General features: G+C 40.0%; 1 protein-coding gene across 1 annotated transcript in view; it reads right to left on the bottom strand.

The window, feature by feature from the left end:
• jmjd1cb (jumonji domain containing 1Cb) overlaps positions 1–20,456 on the bottom strand; it is a 97,088-nt gene that overhangs the window by 19,229 nt on the left and 57,403 nt on the right. Inside the window, exons 8-17 of the mRNA XM_077738353.1 lie at positions 19,709–19,973; positions 18,096–18,626; positions 17,682–18,015; positions 15,633–16,581; positions 15,351–15,548; positions 12,416–12,588; positions 12,115–12,277; positions 4,961–7,307; positions 2,678–2,879; positions 1,216–1,430 (exon numbers count right to left, since the gene is read on the bottom strand). Coding sequence (XP_077594479.1) covers positions 1,216–1,430; positions 2,678–2,879; positions 4,961–7,307; positions 12,115–12,277; positions 12,416–12,588; positions 15,351–15,548; positions 15,633–16,581; positions 17,682–18,015; positions 18,096–18,626; positions 19,709–19,973 — 5,377 coding nt within the window. The remainder of the gene's footprint in view (positions 1–1,215; positions 1,431–2,677; positions 2,880–4,960; positions 7,308–12,114; positions 12,278–12,415; positions 12,589–15,350; positions 15,549–15,632; positions 16,582–17,681; positions 18,016–18,095; positions 18,627–19,708; positions 19,974–20,456) is intronic.

Genomic DNA, 20,456 nt, shown 5'->3' with positions numbered 1-20,456 from the left:
AAGCCATTTTCAAGGACTATGCCGGAAATACGACAGGACAGGCTCGACTTTCATCACTAGCTTCAATGGTGATAGAAAAGAAGGATAAAAGAAAGGAGGATGGATATTGTGTAGTTAAAAATGATTTTTGGGGAGTAAAATATGACCATATTCCTAAATAATATTTCAATTTTGGGCCCGGTTGTGATATCTGAAAAGCTCCAGTGTTTGTATTTAATCACTTAATGCTGCTAGGAAATGGATTTTACTCCATTTTAGTGATTTTTTTGCCATTTCGCTTATGGAGGTATATGGACGTATCGACGTTCATCGCTGTCTTTTTCCCGGGAAGAATGATACTCCGTATCCAGGGAAATACTTTATTTAAAAGCACAGAAAAGCAAGGTACCTACTTGCCCTACTTTTTGGAGTTTCATCTGAACACAACACACACCAGTGTGTCCCTGAGTGCTCGGTGCATTGAAAGCAGTCGCAAGTATGCGAGGATTAATACTTAGGAAAGTGGTTTTCTTTATGTAATTATTTTTTATTTCAACAATTGATAGATATGGTATCAACTTAGCTTGTCAAGGTCACTTGAGGAGTCATTTTATTCATTGTCAAAGAGTTGTTAAAAACAGGGAATTAGTGAGTTCATTTAAATTGTTGGTGTTTGCATGTTAGCGTTTAGCCACTTACAATGTAAGATTCAGAAAAATTTGTTGGTGCTGGACTCTTTTTGTCTTTTGTAAATGTTTGTGCCCAACAATAACCAGTGTCATGCTTTGTCTTGCTTAGAAATAAGTTCTCTTAAGAACTGTAATGTGTATTTCTTTTCATATCTAAAGTTATAAATGGTCTCTCTACTTCGTGGCAATTTTTCATATTTTTTTACGGAGGCCCACAATCTGCTAAGGTACAATATATTAGAGATAATTTGTCTTGTGTTGAAGAAATGATATCCTGTATTATGATAACATTGTCATCATGTAGATAGTGTAGAAATTGCTTCTCTGCTGTTAGGATGGCTGAGATCTCTACACATACATAATCTCGTGCATTTTTTTAAATGCTTGAGATGTAGAACAAAATAATGGTGATCCACCTGCATCTCATTATATATCAAGTATCCAAAAAAGTCAGTAATAAAATATATAGTTGCTACTTTACTGATTTTCATGTCCAAAATACAGAATTTTAATAAAAACAAACTCGGTCATTGTTTGGACAACACACCTTCCTTTTTGACCCAGGAGGCTGCTGTATTTTCCATTGTGACCATTTGACAAAACAGGTCCCCAATGAAACTGAGAATGTACTTGGCAGCGGTCTGGTCCAAATGATTATCCTCTATTTCTCCAGGGATCCACATGGCAAGTGCCTCATCATCAAACTGGTCTGGCGTGGAGAAGCCATCCATTCGAATTACTCCATTTTTACTGAAAGAAAGCCTGAAACAAAGTATAAAGGGACTGTAAGAAATAAATCACAGCATATATACAACTATGTTTGTGGTTCCAGGTGACATCAAAGAGAATGTGCAGCAAAAAATTATCATGGTTATTATTCGTCTATTAAGGGACTAACAATAGGATATCATAGGCCGTATTATAGGGCTTATAGATACCGGGAAAAAAATGACATTGGTAGTTGGTTGATGGTTTGTGATATACAGTAGTAATTATACTGTGATCCTTCACTTCACGGCTTCAACATTTGCTGCTTCGGTAAATTGCAGATTTAATCTTAAATATGAAGAAAAAAATTCTAAATTCCTGCTGAAATAGCAACAGATGGAAATAAATAAAAAAATGGCGGAGGTCAAGGCTCTGATTCTTCTTCAGCGATTAATTGGGTGGCACTAAGCACCAAAGAAGAATTTCACTGCTGAAGAATGGTGCACCGATGAAGAATTTCACCACAGAAGAATGGCGCGCCAAAGAAGAATTTCACCGCAGAATAATGAAGCAGCAAAGAAAATTTTCACCGGAGAACAAGAATGACGCATCAAAGAAAAATTTCACCGCAGAACAAGAATGACGTATCTAAGAAGAATTTCACCACGGAATAATAATGACACAATGAACGTTTCGCCGGGAGGTATTTCACATCAGCGACAATATTTTCAAAATAAAATTAAGGATAAGGAAATGCAATTACTTTTTGGGGATTTTGTAAGTTGGATCTTTTTCCTTATTTCGAGGCACTCAATTGCATTTAAAAAAATCATACCTACAGGCACTCGTAAGTAGAGGCATGACTGCATTTAGAGAATAATACATTAGTCTTTTCACATGTTTATAGCTGTAATATTTAATAAATCCAGTTCTTGATAATTGTACTCGTGGACTTGTATTTCTTTATTAGCGCAAAAACATGAAATATGGTTGATGCTACTTCGCGGTTTTTCGATTATCGCAGCCATGACTCCAAATCCAATCCAATCCAAATCACTCACTTGGCCAGTAACATGGTAGACAAAAGTAATATAATATTTAATGATTAAGTTTATACCACACTGCAATTTGAAAGGACACCGTAATTTACAGTAATTACATTAGTTGTGTCCTAATACTGCCTACAATATTACAGGCAGGATTTGTGCAAATCAATGTGCGGTTGTTTTTCTTAATTATTATGAATTTATTTAAACAAATGCTACAGTACAGTAAACTGAAATCTAAACAGCTGCCCTTACCGTCTGAAATAGTAGAAACGACAAAAGACAGGGGAATGTGCTGGTTCTTCGCCTTTCTTGTTTCGGATGACCCTACACTCACGACACTTTTGCAGATTGGGTCCGATCTCTGAACAAGAATCGTCTTGAAGGAAAGACTCCCCCGTCTGCTTTAGCTTCTTCACCTTGCGCCAATCCTTTAGCACAGAACGTGGAATCCCATCTGAAGGAAGAGAGGTTACCACATCATGTACTTTTTTTGTTTTACATTGGAATAAAAGAGCAGTTTTGTGTAAAAAAATAAATATATGAAACAAAACGGACTACATAATAATGTAGTAGATGTTTACTACACATTAAATGCCATTATGGTCACACAAAACATGACGATAATTCCAATAGGCATTTTCCATTGTAGTAATTCTGCATGATCAATGACTTTTTTTTTTAAACAGGAATATAGCACGTAGCACATTGACAGTCCCCAGAGAGATTTAGCATTGTCAATTTATACATACTGTAATAATTGTTGGAGATAATTGATTTTCTGAAATGGGGGTGCTGGAGCTTATCCCAGCTGGGTTCGGGAACCAGCCGAGGGCACCCTGAATTGGTTGCTAGCCTATCATCTTAGTTAAAAAAATCATCCAAGGAAGAGACTGAGGAGTGACCTCTTCACATTTGAGGAAGACAGTAATGACCATTCGCAATCTAAGTGAATGCAACAAAGTATGGTGACAAGAAGTTGTAATTGTAAATCTTTAAGCGATATATTTAAAAAAAAGACATTGTTTCTACGGGCAGTAAAACTTGGTTCTGTTAGTGTTGGCACATCACAGTGGCGCCGAACTCTAACTCTAGCGCCGCTGCATTGAGAAATGGGAGCCTCGTTTTGGCACATCTGTGTTTGTGACATAACCACGACCAATGGGAGCTCTGCTTTTAAATAAAACCAACATTAACTCTAGCGCAGCTTTAGTAATTTCTTTTTGTTTTGCGCATGCATTTTCTTATTGATACTCATTGATTAACAACATCGTAACAATCTAATTAAAATAATTTAGATACTTATTGTTGGAATTTCTATTATTATTATTAATATAAATTTGCATTGTTTATACATCTTTAGCAAAAATAACGCTCCTGAATTACAATGGGAATAACGCTGCTCTATCCAGCTGTACTCCAAAATTCTTTTGAAACCTCGACCTCTCAAAAGGATCCGGGAGGACTCTTAAATTGTTTTGTAACCTCGACTCCTCACACGGTCTCCAGCTCACACTGAAGATCCGGGAAGGACTCTTAATTGTTTTGACTTGGACTCCAGCCCAGGTGGCGATGCTGTTCGCCCACGGAAAAGACTCACAATTGCTTGCTTTACCTCTTATGAAATAGTTTTGAATAGATGACCTTAATTGTTTTGTCTATAATGCAATTAAATGGGCAGGAGAGGATGCGATTCCTTAGAATTGTCTAGGATGAAGGCGAGTCAGGATCGATTCTCTCTTGCAAGATAAAGCTGGATATGCGTCGATGTCTTCCTTAACTTAAGGTGTACCTGTTACCTAATTGGTGAACGTATCACTTATTGTACATTAAAAGTGTTGAACTTAATGCATGCATTAGTTTTACTTTTAAGTTCTGGGTAAGTTCTCAAGGAATTACATGTGAAAATATGAAAGGTTTATGGCTCTTTTGGGTCAAAAATGTTACCGAGCCCTGTGTTACTGTATGCTATTTTTAAATTTTGTTTCTATTACCACAGGTCATTAAGTTATATTTTACTATAAAGGGTCTACATTGAACAACAACAAAAATGAAAACTATTTTCATTTATTTTACGTACTGTAAATGACTCCCAAAAAAATATTACAAGCAAAACACCGTTCGGACACATTTGCATAATGAAGGCCAGCTGCTAACGCTAATGCCAAAAGTCACAAAAATGACGCAACGAAACTTTAAAATAATATCAAACCTGGTATTGCATCGACAAAAACAAATTTGTTGTTGACCTCATATTTTGAATTTGATCCACGCAACATTTGTTTTACTGTGAGGTCTTTGTGGCATTGGCCCAATAAGCTTAAATGTTTAAAACAATCACGGTCATGTAAAGCAAATGATATAGATTAATTCAATCAATAGTATTTTTGAGGGTGGGGTTGTTTGTAGTTGTACCATGGCTAAGTGAATTAACTGTACTACTTGGTAAGTGGTAAGGCTTGTCTGTAACATGGTCTCATGTTCAAAAAACTAATGATTAAATAAAACAGAATAAGCTAGAGATGAAATTAAACTTACTGCTACTGGACATTTTCAGTTTGGTCTTCTCTTTTGCAGATCTGAAGATGCCGTTGGGTTTTATGTCATCATCTTCCTTTTCATTATCTCCTCTTTTCTTTGCCATATCATTCTGTTTCTTTTTATAAGTTGGTTTGGGCTGCCGCTTCGCTCTAGCCTCCATCTTGGTCTCACTAGCATCAGAATCATCTCCACCACTGTCCGAAGCAGATACGTATGTTCGCTTGCTTCCTCGTCTTAGTGTACAGGAGGCTTTCCTTTCTTCCCCGACTATTGTTCTACCTGTCCTCTCCTCTGAAAGCTTCTCTCGATCTCCTTTGCCTAAAGTGTCCTTATTGAGCTCAAACTCACTGGGTGACGGGGCGCTGAGATTGACGGTACAGGGTTTAATCATTTCTTTCATTGTAGTGTTGCGGATGCTGGGCAATTTTTCAGACTTAGTATCAACTGAACTTGAGGCAATTGTGTTCCTATCCTCCTCAGAGTGCCGTGTTAACCAGGCTTTTTTAAGTTTGTGGTAGTTACTGGCCTGTCCACTACTTGTTGGCGCAGCCCCAGAGGACTGTTCATTGTGCATAGGACTTGATTTTCCTGGTGTTGTTCTACCACTTGTTGAGTTGCTGCTACTGCTATCTACCAAAGATGAGGTTAGGCTAAAGGCAGGTGGAGGAGTAGAGTTGTAATTTTTTTCGATGGGATCCACCATCGGAGATGTGTACCCAGTCGTGACAGACATGGAAGTATTACAAAGGTTGCTTTTCGATTGGGCTGCTGCCAAAGCAGCTTTGTGCTTCTTGAGGTGGATGAAAGAGGGTGAGTAAGCCTGACCGGAACCAGCACAGGAGCTAAGTCTTGGGGTTTGATTATGGCTGGGTTGTGGCGTGCCAGATTGACTATGAAGAGACAAAGATTTTCCCGGAGATGAAGTGCACAATCCAATGCCAATGTGCTGCTCTCCTGGCACATTATGAGATGACATTGAGTAAACCAACTCTGGAGTAATTACCTCCCCTGTACTCTGGATTGATGATGTAACAGCAGTCCTGTGAACAGAGTTTGTGGCGCTGGCTCCCTTAGTCCCTTGCATGGTACAAAAATAGGTCTTTTTATATTGTAGGTTTATGTCATCCAAGTTGGAGTTAGGCTGAATGACTCTATTGACTCCATGATCTCCTGATTTTTGACTATGAAGTGTGGATAAGCAAAAATTCCCCAAAGGTAATTCCTTGGCGAGCACAGCACCTGATTTATTTACAAGATTGTCAATCTTGATGGACATGGGTGGACGAACAATGACGGAAGCCATTGCAGACTGGGGCTTTGCTTTTGACACTACTCTATCTCCAAAGACAAGCGCTCTTCTGTGATGACCACCTCTCCACCCAGCTAAAGATGCATTCTCCACACTGACAGCCGTGGCAACAATGGCAGTATTTCCATGGCCTTTGATATCCCTGAGTTCTGGCAGTAGTGTGGGAGGTTTCTGTTGCTCAACTGATGTTTTGCTACCATATGCTGCTAAAGTAACTGGTTGAATTGGTGTGAGAGTTGGTGGTGATAAGCGTCCACCATAGCAAGCTTTCTCCCTTTCCTTTTCTCGTTCTCTATCCACTGCGTCTTTACGTTCCAACGCATGCTGAGTGGGAGGGTGGAAGACTGGAGCTCTGTGAAGAGATGGCATTGCCCTGAGGTTGTGTTGTGTCTGTTGAAGGTTGTGATGGTGGTGGTGCTGATGATGGGGGTAGTGGTTAGAAGCGGAAGATGTAGATGATGGAGAAATAGCAGGGCTGCAGCGCTCCAACCTTTCAGCCCCTGTGTGGTGTGGAACTAACCTTGCCTGCTGGTTGAGCTGCTCACTAATTTTTCCTGGAAGGCCCTCTCCACCCTCTGGATGGTGCTTAATTAGGGGAGGTGGCCTGGAGATGGACACGTTGGCATTATAGTTGCCTAGTGACAGAGCACTCTGGCTTGAGACAGCCGCACCAATACTGGCGACAATCCCTTGAGTGCCAATTGAAACTTTCTTATAGTACGAGCTTAGCTCTTTAGAAGGGTACAGTCTTGGTGGCTCATTTATAACACTGTTGGACAAGGTGGTAAAATAGTTGCTCTTTTCGGGCTGGATAATATGAGGATGTATGTGGCCTGCCTTAGGGCTAAGGGAAGCCAAAGCTGGTACCCTGACAGGAAAAGTCGAATCTCGGGTTCTGTCTCGGTCTTTGTCTATTCCAGGCTCATTTGAGCGTTGAATTTTAGCAGTGAAAGGGGCCACCTCGATGCTCTCCTTCAGAATTTGATGATTTTCCTCTTTGTACTTACTGGCTCGGTCCACTGCTTGAACAGCATCCTTTGGGGGAAAAAAGAAACCGTGTTAATTTAGAGTTTAAAAATAAAAATAAATGCCTGTTAATTCCTAAGAATGACATACAAAGAATTTATAAGTAAAAATAAATGCATGCATTTTTTGTCTGTTTAACACTCTGGAGGTACAGTGGTATCTCGAGATACGAGCTTAATTTGTTCCCGGGACTGAGCTCGTATGTCGATTAACTTTTAACTTAAATGAACATTTCCCATAGAAATGAACTAAAAACAAATTAATTCGTTATAACCCTCCGAACAAAAACACCCAAACAGAATATTGGATTTTTAATTGTTCTAATTTGCGATCTATTAACAAAGTAACAAATAACTAGAGGTTTAATAGTAATAAAATGTGTTTCATAATACTAAAATAAGACGGACATCGCGGAGGGGAGACAGACAGAGAGAGTTAGTGTAGGTGCAACTGTGATGTGCCAACGCGCGGCTCGCTTTAGTCAATTTATAGTAGCTCGAGAACACAGTGATTAAATATAAATAAAAACAAAACTGCCTGTTGGTGGGATGTAACTGGAGATATCAAGGGTGGGGAAGCTTTTTGACCGGGAGAGCAATACATTATTTATATTCTTGAAGTTTTTAAGTTTTTTAGTAAAAATATATGCATGCATTTTTAAAGTCTAACCTCTTTTACTGACATTGTTATGCTGTTGTCACTCAACTTAGTGCCGAAGAAGAAAAATGGCAGGCATCGACAGGGTGGAAGTCGGCGGGAGCCTTGGTGAATTGAGAGGACCGAGCGACCTTAGGGGAGGCGCCATCACTTTTATCTAAAAATAGAGCCCTCTAAGCGGACAGGACTGCCAAGAGACTCTAGGTATCGGAGCTGAAGGTGGAGTTTTCCAGAAGTGCGAGCTCTGGGCAACCTTATGGTGAACGCCATTGATCCTATCCAGAAATAGAACACTGGGCGGAATGGATAGCCGGGGAGCCTCAGTGACGATGGATTTTTCCAGAAGTGCTGCTCTTATCAAAAAATAGAGCAATCTGAGCGGACAGGACGCCTGGGACAGGTGGGGTAGCGGTGCTCAGGGATGTTTTACAAAGATACATTTTTCAAAGTGCAAACTCCGGGCGACCTTACGGCAGACGCCCGTCTACATTATCCAAAATTATTGTAATCTCTTGAAATTCGCCGATTATCGAAAAACTGCAACATAGGCATCCATACTGTTATTATTATTACCCAGTGGCGGTCCTTGCATTTTCTAGCAGCTCCTTCACAGCGAACTAATCCAACCCTCAAAAATTAGGTTACGGCTATAAAACCTCTACTGCAGCTACAGCTGTGAGACATAAAAAATCATCAATAATAACCTCATACAATTGAAATATTATTCAGGAATATAGCCATATTTTACTCAAAAAATCTTTTTAACTGTACACAATATCCATTCTCCTTTCTTCCTCCTTTTCTATCGCCATCAAAGCTAATGCTGAAAGACGAGCCTTTCTTGTCGTTTTTCTGGCATACATTTTTATTCGATTTAGTAGTATGTCCGTTCCCGGTTGCGACAGGCTTGCTTGCTTTGGAGGTGTCCGACCTTTCTTAATGATGTCCAGCTTTTTTTCTTGAAAAGTCCGTCTGGAAAAATGGCTTTGCCAGCAAATCTGCAACAAAATCGATTTGTTTTCTCCGTCGGCCATTGTGGGTTTGTTTCTTGCGAGCTCTAGCTGGCTCACTCTGGCTAGCTAATCATAGTTGCTGAAAGTGATGACGTATCCCTACGCCTGCGAGAAGGCATTGTGGTGTTGCCAACTCGAAATCTGATTGGTTAAAGCAACAGTCTTATCGAAGCATAAGGGTGTCCATATGTGCACCAGCACATGGTCCGCAGTTCGATGATTGACTTTGTGGTCCTGTCATCGGACTTACAACCGCATGTCTTGGACACAAAACGTTTTGTGAGCCTGTGCTGGGAACACCTGGCAGAGTCCCCTGTCAGAAGGAGTTGCAATTCCCACCTCCGACACTGTTTCTCTAATGTCCGAGAAGAGGCAGTGACATTGTGTCCGAGTGGACCATGTTTTGCGCATGTATTGCTGAGGCGGCAGACCGGAGTTGCGGCCGCAAGGTGGTCGGTGCCTATCGTGGTGGCAAGCCAAGAACCCGCTGGTGGACACCGGCGGTAAGGGATGCTGTTAGGCTGAGGAAGTCCTATTGGGTCGTTTTGGCCCACTGGACTTCGGAAGCAGATGACCAGTACCCGCTGGCCAAGAAGCAGGCGGATCTGGTGGTCGAGGGGCAAAAACCTGGGGATGTTTGGTGAGGTCATAGAGAATGACTTCCAGGAAATGGTCCACCATGTGACGTCTCAGGACTGGAAAACAGTGCACCATCAACACAGTGTATGCTGCGGTGTTTCTGATCTCGACTCAGGATGTTGTGAATCTAATAATCTAATAATACTTTGAAGATCTCCTCAACTCCACTGACAGGCCTTACCATGAGGAAGCAGAGCCCGGAGGATCTGAGGCGAATTCTCCGTTCTGTGGGGTTGAAGTCACTGAGGTGGTCAAAAAACTCCTCGGTGGCAAGGGGTAGATGAGTATCCCGCCGGTGTTTCCAAAGACACTGGATGTGTTGAGTCTGTCTTGGTTGACAGGCCTCTGCAACATCACATGGACATCAGGGACAGTGCCTCTGGATTGGTGGACCGAGGTGCAGAGGTTCAGAGGCATTTTCAATGGCGACTCAAAATCCAAACAAAGCTAGAATATGCTGGGCGTAGTCTTTTTCCAAAGGTGATATGCGGGACAGGAAAGTCACTCGCAACAAAACAGGCAAGATGTCGCCCTTCTCTGCCCTTTATATCAGCCTTCTACGGTGAAATATCTCTTTTCCTTAAGCCCAGAGTGCCACCCAATTCAGCACCAAAGAAGCGAGACCCCGACTTCTGCCATTTTTTATCCCGTCTTTCGCTTGAGTTTCATCATAAATTTTGACATTTATATGAACTTTTTTAACCTTTATATAAAAAAAACGCAATGTATCGAAGCCGCGAATGCTGAAGCCGTGAAGTGGTGACTTTTATAGTAGGTGTTATCATTACTTACTCTGTAAGGACAATCTTGTTTAACTTAAAGGTGCTATGAAGTAATTGTGAAGATCTTTTGAATACGTGAATTCGATTTGAAAGAAGTGCTATAAACCTAGGGGCAAGCTGAGAACAGATCAGTGAGACGCAAGCTGAGAACAGGTGAGTGCTGAACTTATGAGATATAGGCAGAAACTCTTTTGGTCTAATTTTAGACAGTTTTTGTTTTAGGCATATTTAATTACTAAGCCTGCGCCAAACATTATATATGTCAGCCAGTTTTCTATATTAAGAAGCCCCAATACCACAAATTATTTAATATGCACATTTCCAAAATGGCAAATCACTAAACAATATGGTGACCTCATTTAAACTCCTAAAAAATTAGGAAATAAAAAAGACTAACTGCAAAAAGACGAATGCTACAAGGTTTACATTTCTCATCTCATCAAGCTATAGCAACTCTGTCGGCAAACTAATGAGGCACACAAACAGCCAATCTTGACTAGCAGTCTTTGGAACAAATGAGCATTTTATAAAAGGTAGTTTTGTGAACTGCAAGCAGAAGAAACGGGGCTTCGTGTGATATTTTATGCCAGTTATTGGAGCAGTATGCTCTTTCTCTCTCACCGCGTCGCCACATCTTAACTGCTGCAGCCCCTCACCTCGGACATCTGGACTACAATAGATGTTTCATTATAAAATATTTTGTTATGTCGACAACACGCTTGTTTCATAACCTATACAAATTGAAATAAACTTGGATTATGATGCCGACACACTCAAAAATAAATTTAATCTAACCTTACACAAAACTGAATTCGAATTTTGTATTTAAGTTTGATACCTTTCTTTTCCCGGCCGTATGGCTGTATTTGCCCCGCCTCAACCCTGACTTTCACTATCGATGGCCTGTTTGCTTTTGTATTCCCTTCAAAATATTCCGAAAATTATGCACAGAATTGGCCTCACAATAGGATAAAGCACGACAACTTACCAACGAGAAGTAATATATAGTCCTCGTATTAGCGATCACTCCGCCATTCGCGCTGAGTGACGTGAAAAAAAATGAAAAAAATGCAACGCTCCAGTGCTCGTAGATATCTGTTATACACGAAAGATATGCGGCCCAGAAGATCATAATAAGCCTCTGATGTCTTGGCCACCTGGCTTTCCCGTATATCGAAATGTGTCTCGTATCTAGAGGTAATTATTTGCTTGAAATTTTACCCGCATCTCGAATTGTTCGTATGTCAGGGTGCTCGAATGTCGAGGTACCACTGTATACAGTTGTAGTCAAAAGTTTACATACACTTGTGACATAATGTCATGGCTTTATTGGGTTTCCAGTTATTTCTACAACTCTGATTTTTATACATATATATGAAAAAAAAATGGGGAAAAAATATGTGTATATATATATGTATAAATATATATATATATGTATATATATATATATATATATATATATATATATATATATATATATATATATATATATATATATATATATATATATATATATATATATATATATATATATATATATATATATATATATATATATATTTACCTATTTATTTATGTCTAAAATGTACTTTCAAGTGTCTGTATTTTCACCCTCTTGCTACTGTGACAGTAAAATGTGCCAAATATAGGATGTTATCGAATCGATACTAATCTAATCTGTATCGTGCAGTTAAGTGAAAATGCCTGAATAGAATAGTAGCATACTTGTGCATTAGACAGGTGACCCTTGCTTTGGATGTCCAAGAAGTGCCGGTGTAGCTGGGCATCTTTCGCAGTGATGATCATGTTACTGTCTGCTGGTTCCTGTTTAAACTGGGCCAGTGTCAACGATCTCATTGGATCCATGAAGGTTCTCTTGTCCACGTCTCTACAAACAAAACATCTATTATAAAAGCCTTTTTATGCTATGTTAAATTACCGAATGTTTCTCAAAGCCTTACTTTGCACCATCAAGGCATCACAAAAGCAAAAATATGAATAAATAAATTTGAATGAATCCACTCACTCTTTAAGAATGTCCACAACGATCTTTGACAAAGGTGGGCTAGTGTGTGTGTTGATTTTAAGAGAGGGGTAGTGGGCATCAGCACTGGCTGGTCTGACAGGAAGGTGACTCAGCAAACCCAAACTGTCACTTGCACTACCAACAGCTTGATGCAACCATGGGCTGGTTGTGTTCTGAATATGAAAAGGGTATTATAAAATTCTGAGCAAGGGAGTTCATTCACAATCATGAATCATTCATAGTCATTTGGATGTGAGCATTAAAACAAAAAACGTTTGCATGCTAATACAATTAATTCAATTAATCTAAAATAGCAAACACCTAAAACAATACGACTGGTAACAGCAAGTTATGCTTTTTTTTTTTAAATTTACAATAAGCCATAGGTAACATTATCGAGTTGTTTATGATACTGTTTACAATAAAGCGGGGGCATGATATATAATTTAACTTGTCAGAAAATGAAATTCACAAAGGAGTGAAATTAAACAATTTGAAAGATTCAATTTTTTGATGGATGGTGTGAAGTATGAATGTATTTTATGCTTATTATTATGTCTTTTGGTTTATATAGTGTAGTAACTAGAATAGAATTTTGCATGACCCAGTGGAAACTTCCATCATGACACCTTTTAGTTAAGGGGGTGTCATCTTTCACGACACCCACTTCTTTGTCTACTTCTTCCCGCCTTATGTTTGTACCTAGGTCACATGACCCTTTGTTAATAAAACCAGCTCAACTGTTGGAGGGAGGCAGGGATTGGAACTGGTCAGGCAAGGAGAATGGACTCATCTCCAAGCGCTGGCACCTCCCGACCCCTCCCTCAGCTGATGTCTTTGAAAATCTCATCAAGCCGACTCTGCGTGTGCTACCTCTGATCCGAATTATTGAATGTATATGGTTCTAAACCTGACAGATGGTTTCTTATTTGCTAATCTGTTAATTGCGAGGTCAAGTGAATGTACTTAACTAGTGAAAAGAAACCTCTATTTACAAAATTTTGTTTTCAAACTTGTTTCCTTAGTTGGATTTTTCATAGGAAGAGCAGCATTTTACATGTAAACTATAGAATTAGTTTCACGGCCATTAACACAACTATGAAGTAAACCCTTTAAAATGATTAAAGTATATCAATTTTAAATGAAAAATCTGAGAGACACAAAAATGAGAAAAAGTAATCCGAAAAGTATTTATTAATGTTTTAAATTGATTTAAAAAACAGGTAAAAAAATTTTGTGCAGTTGCATAGGTTAAACAAAGCGCAAAAACATGCAAACATCCAAATGACTTCAAATTAGACATTCAAAATAACCTAACATTAAATTAAACTTAAATATGAAAAAGAAATCATACACAACAGAAAAACAATGAAAACCATATGTCTTCATCCGTTTTAATCATCGCCACTGCATTTAAACTGTTTGGGTTCAGAGTCCCCTTCGATGCTGTTTTTTTCACTGAAATAATCGACTCTGTCACTGTATTTTCTGCAATAACTTTCTCCCCGTCCAAAGAAAAATCAGTATCTCCTTCTCGTCATTCAGTGACGACCTCTTGAAATCACAGAGGCCATGCAAAGAAGTTGTTGCTTTAATGCTTCCTTCTGCTTTAATATCCTCACAATTGGTAGATGGGTTATGGCCATATTGCTTATTTTACTAACATGTCCTATTTTTCTTCGATGGATAACCATCTAAGTTTCATTCACATCATTATTTTTAAATAAAGAACAAAGCTGCTTTAACCATATGAGAAAAAGTAGGGGAATTAAAAAAAACTTTAGAACTTTGTGACAACAGACAGGGGCCAAAAGTACACAAAATACTATTCGAGTATGGAGAGTTGTTGTTGGGAGACAGCTAATAGGATGCCACAAAAGTGTTAGACGTGGTAGACGGCCAATGAGAGGCCAGCTGAGTGTCGGTTACATAATAAGCGGGACGCAGCTGTACCGCGACAGTTTCAAAATAAAATAACAGATGTGGATATGTATTTTTGTTTTGGCGATGTTTGATTTTATTTTGATGATCTTGTTTTTGTATATTGAAACCGTAGTCTGCTTATCAATGGGTTTTGTCACCTAAAAAAATTGTATGTAGAGGTACCACTGTAGAATGAAAAGTTTGTGTTTGTAAATAGAAGCAAAAAAAAAATCATATTGCTAGCTCTTATCTAAAAAGTTTAGACGTACCTATACTTACGAAAAGTAAGTTCAATTTTTGTAAGTAGAGCAGAAATTCCCATGTAAATTCTCGAACTTTTTCTACGGTCCTCACAAAACTTGCAGCTAAACCCTTTAAAATTGATCAGTCTCCCAAATTTGAAGGAAAGATGTGAGAAACACGCAAAAATGAGAGAAAATCACAATGAAATTATTTAATAAACCATTAAAATGAATATAAATCATGAAACAACTATCTTTTTTGAAGTGCAGGTGTACAAGTGCCAGGAGGCTAACGTTCGGCAAAAGAGACAGCGAGCACACGAACGCACATCTAATAAACTTAGATAAATTAAGAGTTCAAAACAACATAAATTGAACTTTTAATATTTTTCATTAACGTTTTATGATTTCTCTGGTATTTTTCACTGACTAATGGACCCCCGGACCCAATGACATAATTTTGCACACCACAGGCTGCGTTTCATGTTGAGGCTCAACTTTGAGTCTGTTGAAGGCACTCGGCCACAGCTTCCTTCAAGCAACATTAAGGGTACGGCTGGTACCCCCCCCCCCCCCCATCCAATTAATTAAGTCCAAGCATGCAACGACGAATAGTGCTCAAAAGGACATAAGAGAATGTTGAAACATGGAGAGTTATTATTGTTGTGAGACAGGCAATGGGATCCCAGCATAGTGTAGTGAAATTGCAAAGCAAGAGGCAATGCATCCGCGACAATTTCAAAATAAAATAAGATACAGGAAATGCATACCTTTCGGAGAGATGCCTCAGAATTAACAGCAACTGGATTTTCAGAATGAACCCATTTAGCTGTGGATGGTCGGTTAAGGCCTTGCTGGTAGGAACTTGGTGCTCCATTTGGATACTGCCAAATGATTGGGTAGAGGCCCAAACCTGCTGCTCCAGTATGAGTCTGGGTGAGTAAGTGCGGAGGCGGGGGTCCCTGACCCTGAAAATAATCAAAGTAGTTTCAGTTGACAAATAAAAAGGTATGAAGAAAAATAATGTAAAATTTCTGGCATGTGAGGCAAACCTGGACAAATTGCTGTTGGTGTGCAGCTCTGGGCTGAGGGAGGGCAAGATGACCTAAACCTCCAGGGGAGTCTCGTTGTGGGTGCCCTCCCAGGAGACATGCTGTGTGAGGAGGGGGCATAGTTGAGAGAACTCCAGGGGCTAAAAGGTGTGGATGAGCTAAGGCAGATGTATGAGGTGGAGCTAAGAGGTGAGAGGGAGCGTGTGGGTGGGACAAAGGGGTGAGGCAAGGGGACATAGGAGATGGCGCGTGAAGACTGTGTAGGTGAGGATGGAGATACGCCGCCACATGGGTAGAAGAGACGGTGGCTGTGGAAGAGTTTTCATTGTCAGAACAGATCAAAGATGGGTCTCTGTAAATAGTGAAGGTCTCATTCTTATCGATAATTAGAGGACTCTTTGTGCTGCAAATAGTACTTCCCCTACTTGACTCGGTGTGAGGTGGTATTGGCTTAAAACCAGTTCGAGGTGGTTCATTTGTTTCTAATTTACTGGACAAACAACCTAATGGAGGGGAGGAGGTATTAGAATATTTTGGGACTTTATGTTTAGAGACCTCTGGAGAGGTATTGGGTTTAGGTTTTGAGGTATCCATAAGGCCTACATGGGTCTTAGACTTGCACTGGCTTGATGGACTCGTGGTAGAGTAAGGATGGCTCTGAGAGTTGTTAGAGTGATGGGATTTCTGTTTAATGGAGTCAAGGGGGTCTGGGTCAGTGTCCACTTTGGATTTTGCCAGGTCAGCAAGATCAACTGTGTTCATCTTTTCAGGGTGTGGCTGTTGCTGTTTAGTTTGGTCTTCGGATAATAATGGACTCTTGATGCCAGAGTGGACATGCATGTAGTGTTGTTGTTGCTGCATTTGCTGCTGTTGATGTGGAATAGATTCAGAAATAACAGTTTTTTCTTTGTCCACCAGCATTATGTTATCAGCCAGCGATGTAGCAGATCTGGAAAAATATAAGCAACATTTAAAATGTATTATCTTACATATACTACCTATATGTCTACAGTAATGTATATGCAGTAAACGTATAACAGTAATGTATATGCAGTAAACGTATAATGATAACACAAAAAAGTCCTGATGCACAGCCATGGTTGTTAGTCCTGTGTCCAGTGATAGTCATGTGTCCAGTGATTCTGTTCGGCTCCAGCACCCCTGCGATCCTCGAGAGTTTTTTTTAGCAAACGTAAGACGAAGCTTTATATTCTTTAAGCAATGGTTTTCGCCTTGAAACTCTGCCACAGATACCAGCTTTGGCCAGTGTTTTTCTTCTAGTGGAGTCATGAACATTGACCTTAACTGAGGGCAGCAAGGATTGCAATTCTTTTGTGTTTTCTAGTTTTTTTGTGACCTCTTCTTGTCTCCCTGGAATCTTCGTCACACGCTTTGAGTAATTTAGCTGACCGACCAATCGTGGGAAGGTATGCGACCGTTCCCAGTTTTCTCCATTTGTTGATAATGGCTAACAATGGTTTGCTAGAGCCCCAAAGCCTTGAGAATGGCTTTATAACCTTTTCCAGACTGATAGATGTCAATCACTTTTTTTGCATGTATTCTTGAATTGCTTTGGATCATAGCATGATGCTCTGATCTTGTAGCCTACTTCACTTTGCCGGACACATTTTATTAAGTGTTTTCTTAATTCAACCCATGTGGTGGTAATCAGTTGAAGGTATGGCCTGTGAAATTGAACTCAGCTTTCCTACATTTGTGATTAGTCCCAGGTATTTTGTGATGGAACAAAGGAGGGCAATTATTTTTCATAGAGGGCCAGAAAAGTTTGTATTTTTTTCTCACAAGGGTCGTGGGGGGTGCTGGAGCCTACCCCAGCTGACATAGGGCCGGAGGCGGGGAAGACCTGAATCGACCAGCCGATCGCAGGGCACAAGAAGACAGACAACCATTCACACTCACACTCATACCTAGGGAGAATTTAGAGTGTCCAATCATGCATCATGTATCATGCACTCAGTCGCCAGAACACGCCATTAGCCGTATGATAAGTTTTAAAAAGAACTAAAACAGATTTTATTCTTAACTCACCTGATAATCTCTGAAGAGGCAAACTGTACTTTGTCATTTGAATTCATGCCAGCGGTCATGCCACCTCCTATTGAAGCCTGCTGCATTGCATGATCAATATCCGTTCTTCGGCCACCTTCCAATGGTGAAGGAGGTATGGGGGGTGAGGCGACAGGGGATAGATGCAAAGTGAGGTAAGGTGACAGGGCTGTTGACTCTGCGTTTTGGGAGGCAAGCAGAGCTGACACAGCCTCCGAACTTTCTTGATGAACGGTGGCCTGGGCATCATCTGTGACATCAATCACGCCACTGCCATGGAGATGGGACGAGGAGGGCGTGTCACATCGCAATGAGGCTATAAAAAAAAGATTCAAATTGATCAATATCTAATGATCATTGTGAAACTGCCAGCTGAAATGAATAAATGTAATTTACCTTTCACAGCATTCTTGTTACTTTCCTTTATGTTAGCTTGGATAGTGCCAGAAATAAGAGGCATCTGTTGCCGTGGAGATTGGGTTATCTGTGTCACTGCCACCAATTCCTCCTCCTCCTTGGTGATTATTCTTTTTGTTTCCTTAATAGCTTTTTTGTTGTCCTCTGTAGCTTGAAGTTCTGACCACAGGGAGATGCAACCGATGTGTGATGAGGAATCGTTCATTTTGGTGGCCTCGATGAGTGTCTGCTCCTCATCCTCCCCTTTCAAAACATTTGACTTTACATCACTACTGCGAGTCTTTAATTCATTCTCAGAGTTTGGCTCGGAGGACGAGGATGAAGAGGATGACGATGAGGATGAAAAAGAGGAACAAGAGGAATGGGGCATCCTCTTGTGTGTGTTTTCAGAGTCACTGCTCTCTGAGAAGTCAGATGTCATGTCTGTCTTCAGTCTCTTGAGACTTGCCTTGTCATCATCCTCACGCTTCTTACGTTTGTATAAGGCCTGTTCGGGCTTTGCCTTAGAGTCTACAAAAATGGAAAAAAAGTTTCAGAATAATTTCATACCACATAGAGCGGAAGTGTGTAATCCGTTCCTCAAGGGCCACTTATTTTGTTCCAAACGATTCAACACAGACACTTTAACCAAGTAGATTTCTGCTGAAAGAAAAAGCACCTGACTGCAATCCACTGATTGATTGTATATCTAACATACAAGATTGGAGGAAAAAGTTTCCTCTTATGGGTTGGAACGAAAACGTGCACCAACTGCGGCGCTTTGCGGAATTATTAGACGGATACCGTATTTTCACGACTATTAAGCGCGCCGTATTTTTCAATAACGAGTGCTATTTCTGTATTTTAAACACACAAAGGCCGCGCCGTTCCTTTAGACGAAGCCAGGCATATGCATCTGCACGAGCTAAGCGTCCATGATACTCAAAAAGTGCTTGAGATTTGAGATTTATTGAACGAGAGAGAATGTGCCAGTCGGGAGTGGATTACCAGCCTTCGATTTAGCAAGTAAGGCTGACAACTGAACGTGTTGGTGTTTTCTTGGGTGCCATTAACTGTTCATTCTACGAATTAGTTCTTTGATAAACTATACAGTGGTAACTCGACCTAAGATCAGCTCTACCTACGAAATGCTCGAGATACAATGATAATTTCGATCGAATAATTTGCCCTAGATACGATCAAAATTTCGAAATGCCACCAAGCCAGGTGGCCATGGCACTGTCTTGCCGCATCTCTTTCGAGTTTAAAATATATCTACGAGCACAGGGGGAGCTTTGAGTGTGTCTGTATATATTAATGCAAGTTAATTTAAATTTGTTTGTTCAGTTACGAATGTGTTGTCGTTGAAAGTACAGACCCACCAACGTTTGTTTTATTTAAGGTATCTGTGTTGGTAACTCATATATGCAACATGTGATTGACAATTCGAACTATGATCATGGGGGATTTTTGGGAGGAATGATCAATCGAGTTGATTTGTTTCATCTCTGAATGTAGGGAAACAAAATGAAAAATTACAATATCATTTGGTTATTCCTTATGATGTACCAACAGTGACTTTGGAGAAGCAAAAAAAGTAGTCAATGCTTTACCTTTGTTGGCAGGTTCTTCTCTCCTGTCCTCCTCAGCAATGCTACTATCTGATCCTTTTCTCCGGGATGAACGAGAATTGCGGTGTTCTTTCTGTTCCCGCACACTGCCGGAGGGAGAATGGTGTGATTGGCTGGATATTTGCTGGCTTTGCAGTGATTGACTTTGCTGTTGGGAGGCCAGTGTCCCCTGTGAACCCTTAGGGCTGGGTCCCGATGATAACATGATTGGACGGGGGCTGTTAGCTTGGGCTCGTGTATAATGACTCTGTGGCAATGAAAAAATAGGAAACATCCATCATTAAAAAATGCAGGACTAAGACATAATATTTCAACTAATATATCACTTAAGAAATTAATTTATTAGAAACCTTAAATATAAATATTGGTCAGATTCATATTGGCCATGATAAGTTAAATTGTCTTGTTTTGCACATTTCGCTATGTCTGACACAGAAACTAGCAAATATCTCTCTGCATCTATCTATCTGATAAGTGATACTGAACTACAAAAGCCCACTTACGTTTATGTGCTTTTGGTGTTTGGTATTGATTTAGTCTTGACTGATTACCTGTGTAACATTTGTTCGTATTGTCCATTGCGTTCACCTTTTGCCTTCCCTATATGTCTCAGCCTTTCTTTTGCCTTCGGTCATCCAACTGTTCTCAATGTCTCGTTAACCCATGTCTGTGGACTTAAGTCCGCTTTGCTTGTTCATTCATTGTTGCTATTCTACGACTTACGGTTCAT

This window comes from Stigmatopora nigra, chromosome 18 (genome assembly GCF_051989575.1).
Source record: "Stigmatopora nigra isolate UIUO_SnigA chromosome 18, RoL_Snig_1.1, whole genome shotgun sequence".
In the NCBI taxonomy this organism is placed as follows: domain Eukaryota; kingdom Metazoa; phylum Chordata; class Actinopteri; order Syngnathiformes; family Syngnathidae; genus Stigmatopora; species Stigmatopora nigra.
Note: the sequence above shows the minus strand (reverse complement) of the source record. Positions and strands in the feature narration are given on the sequence as shown.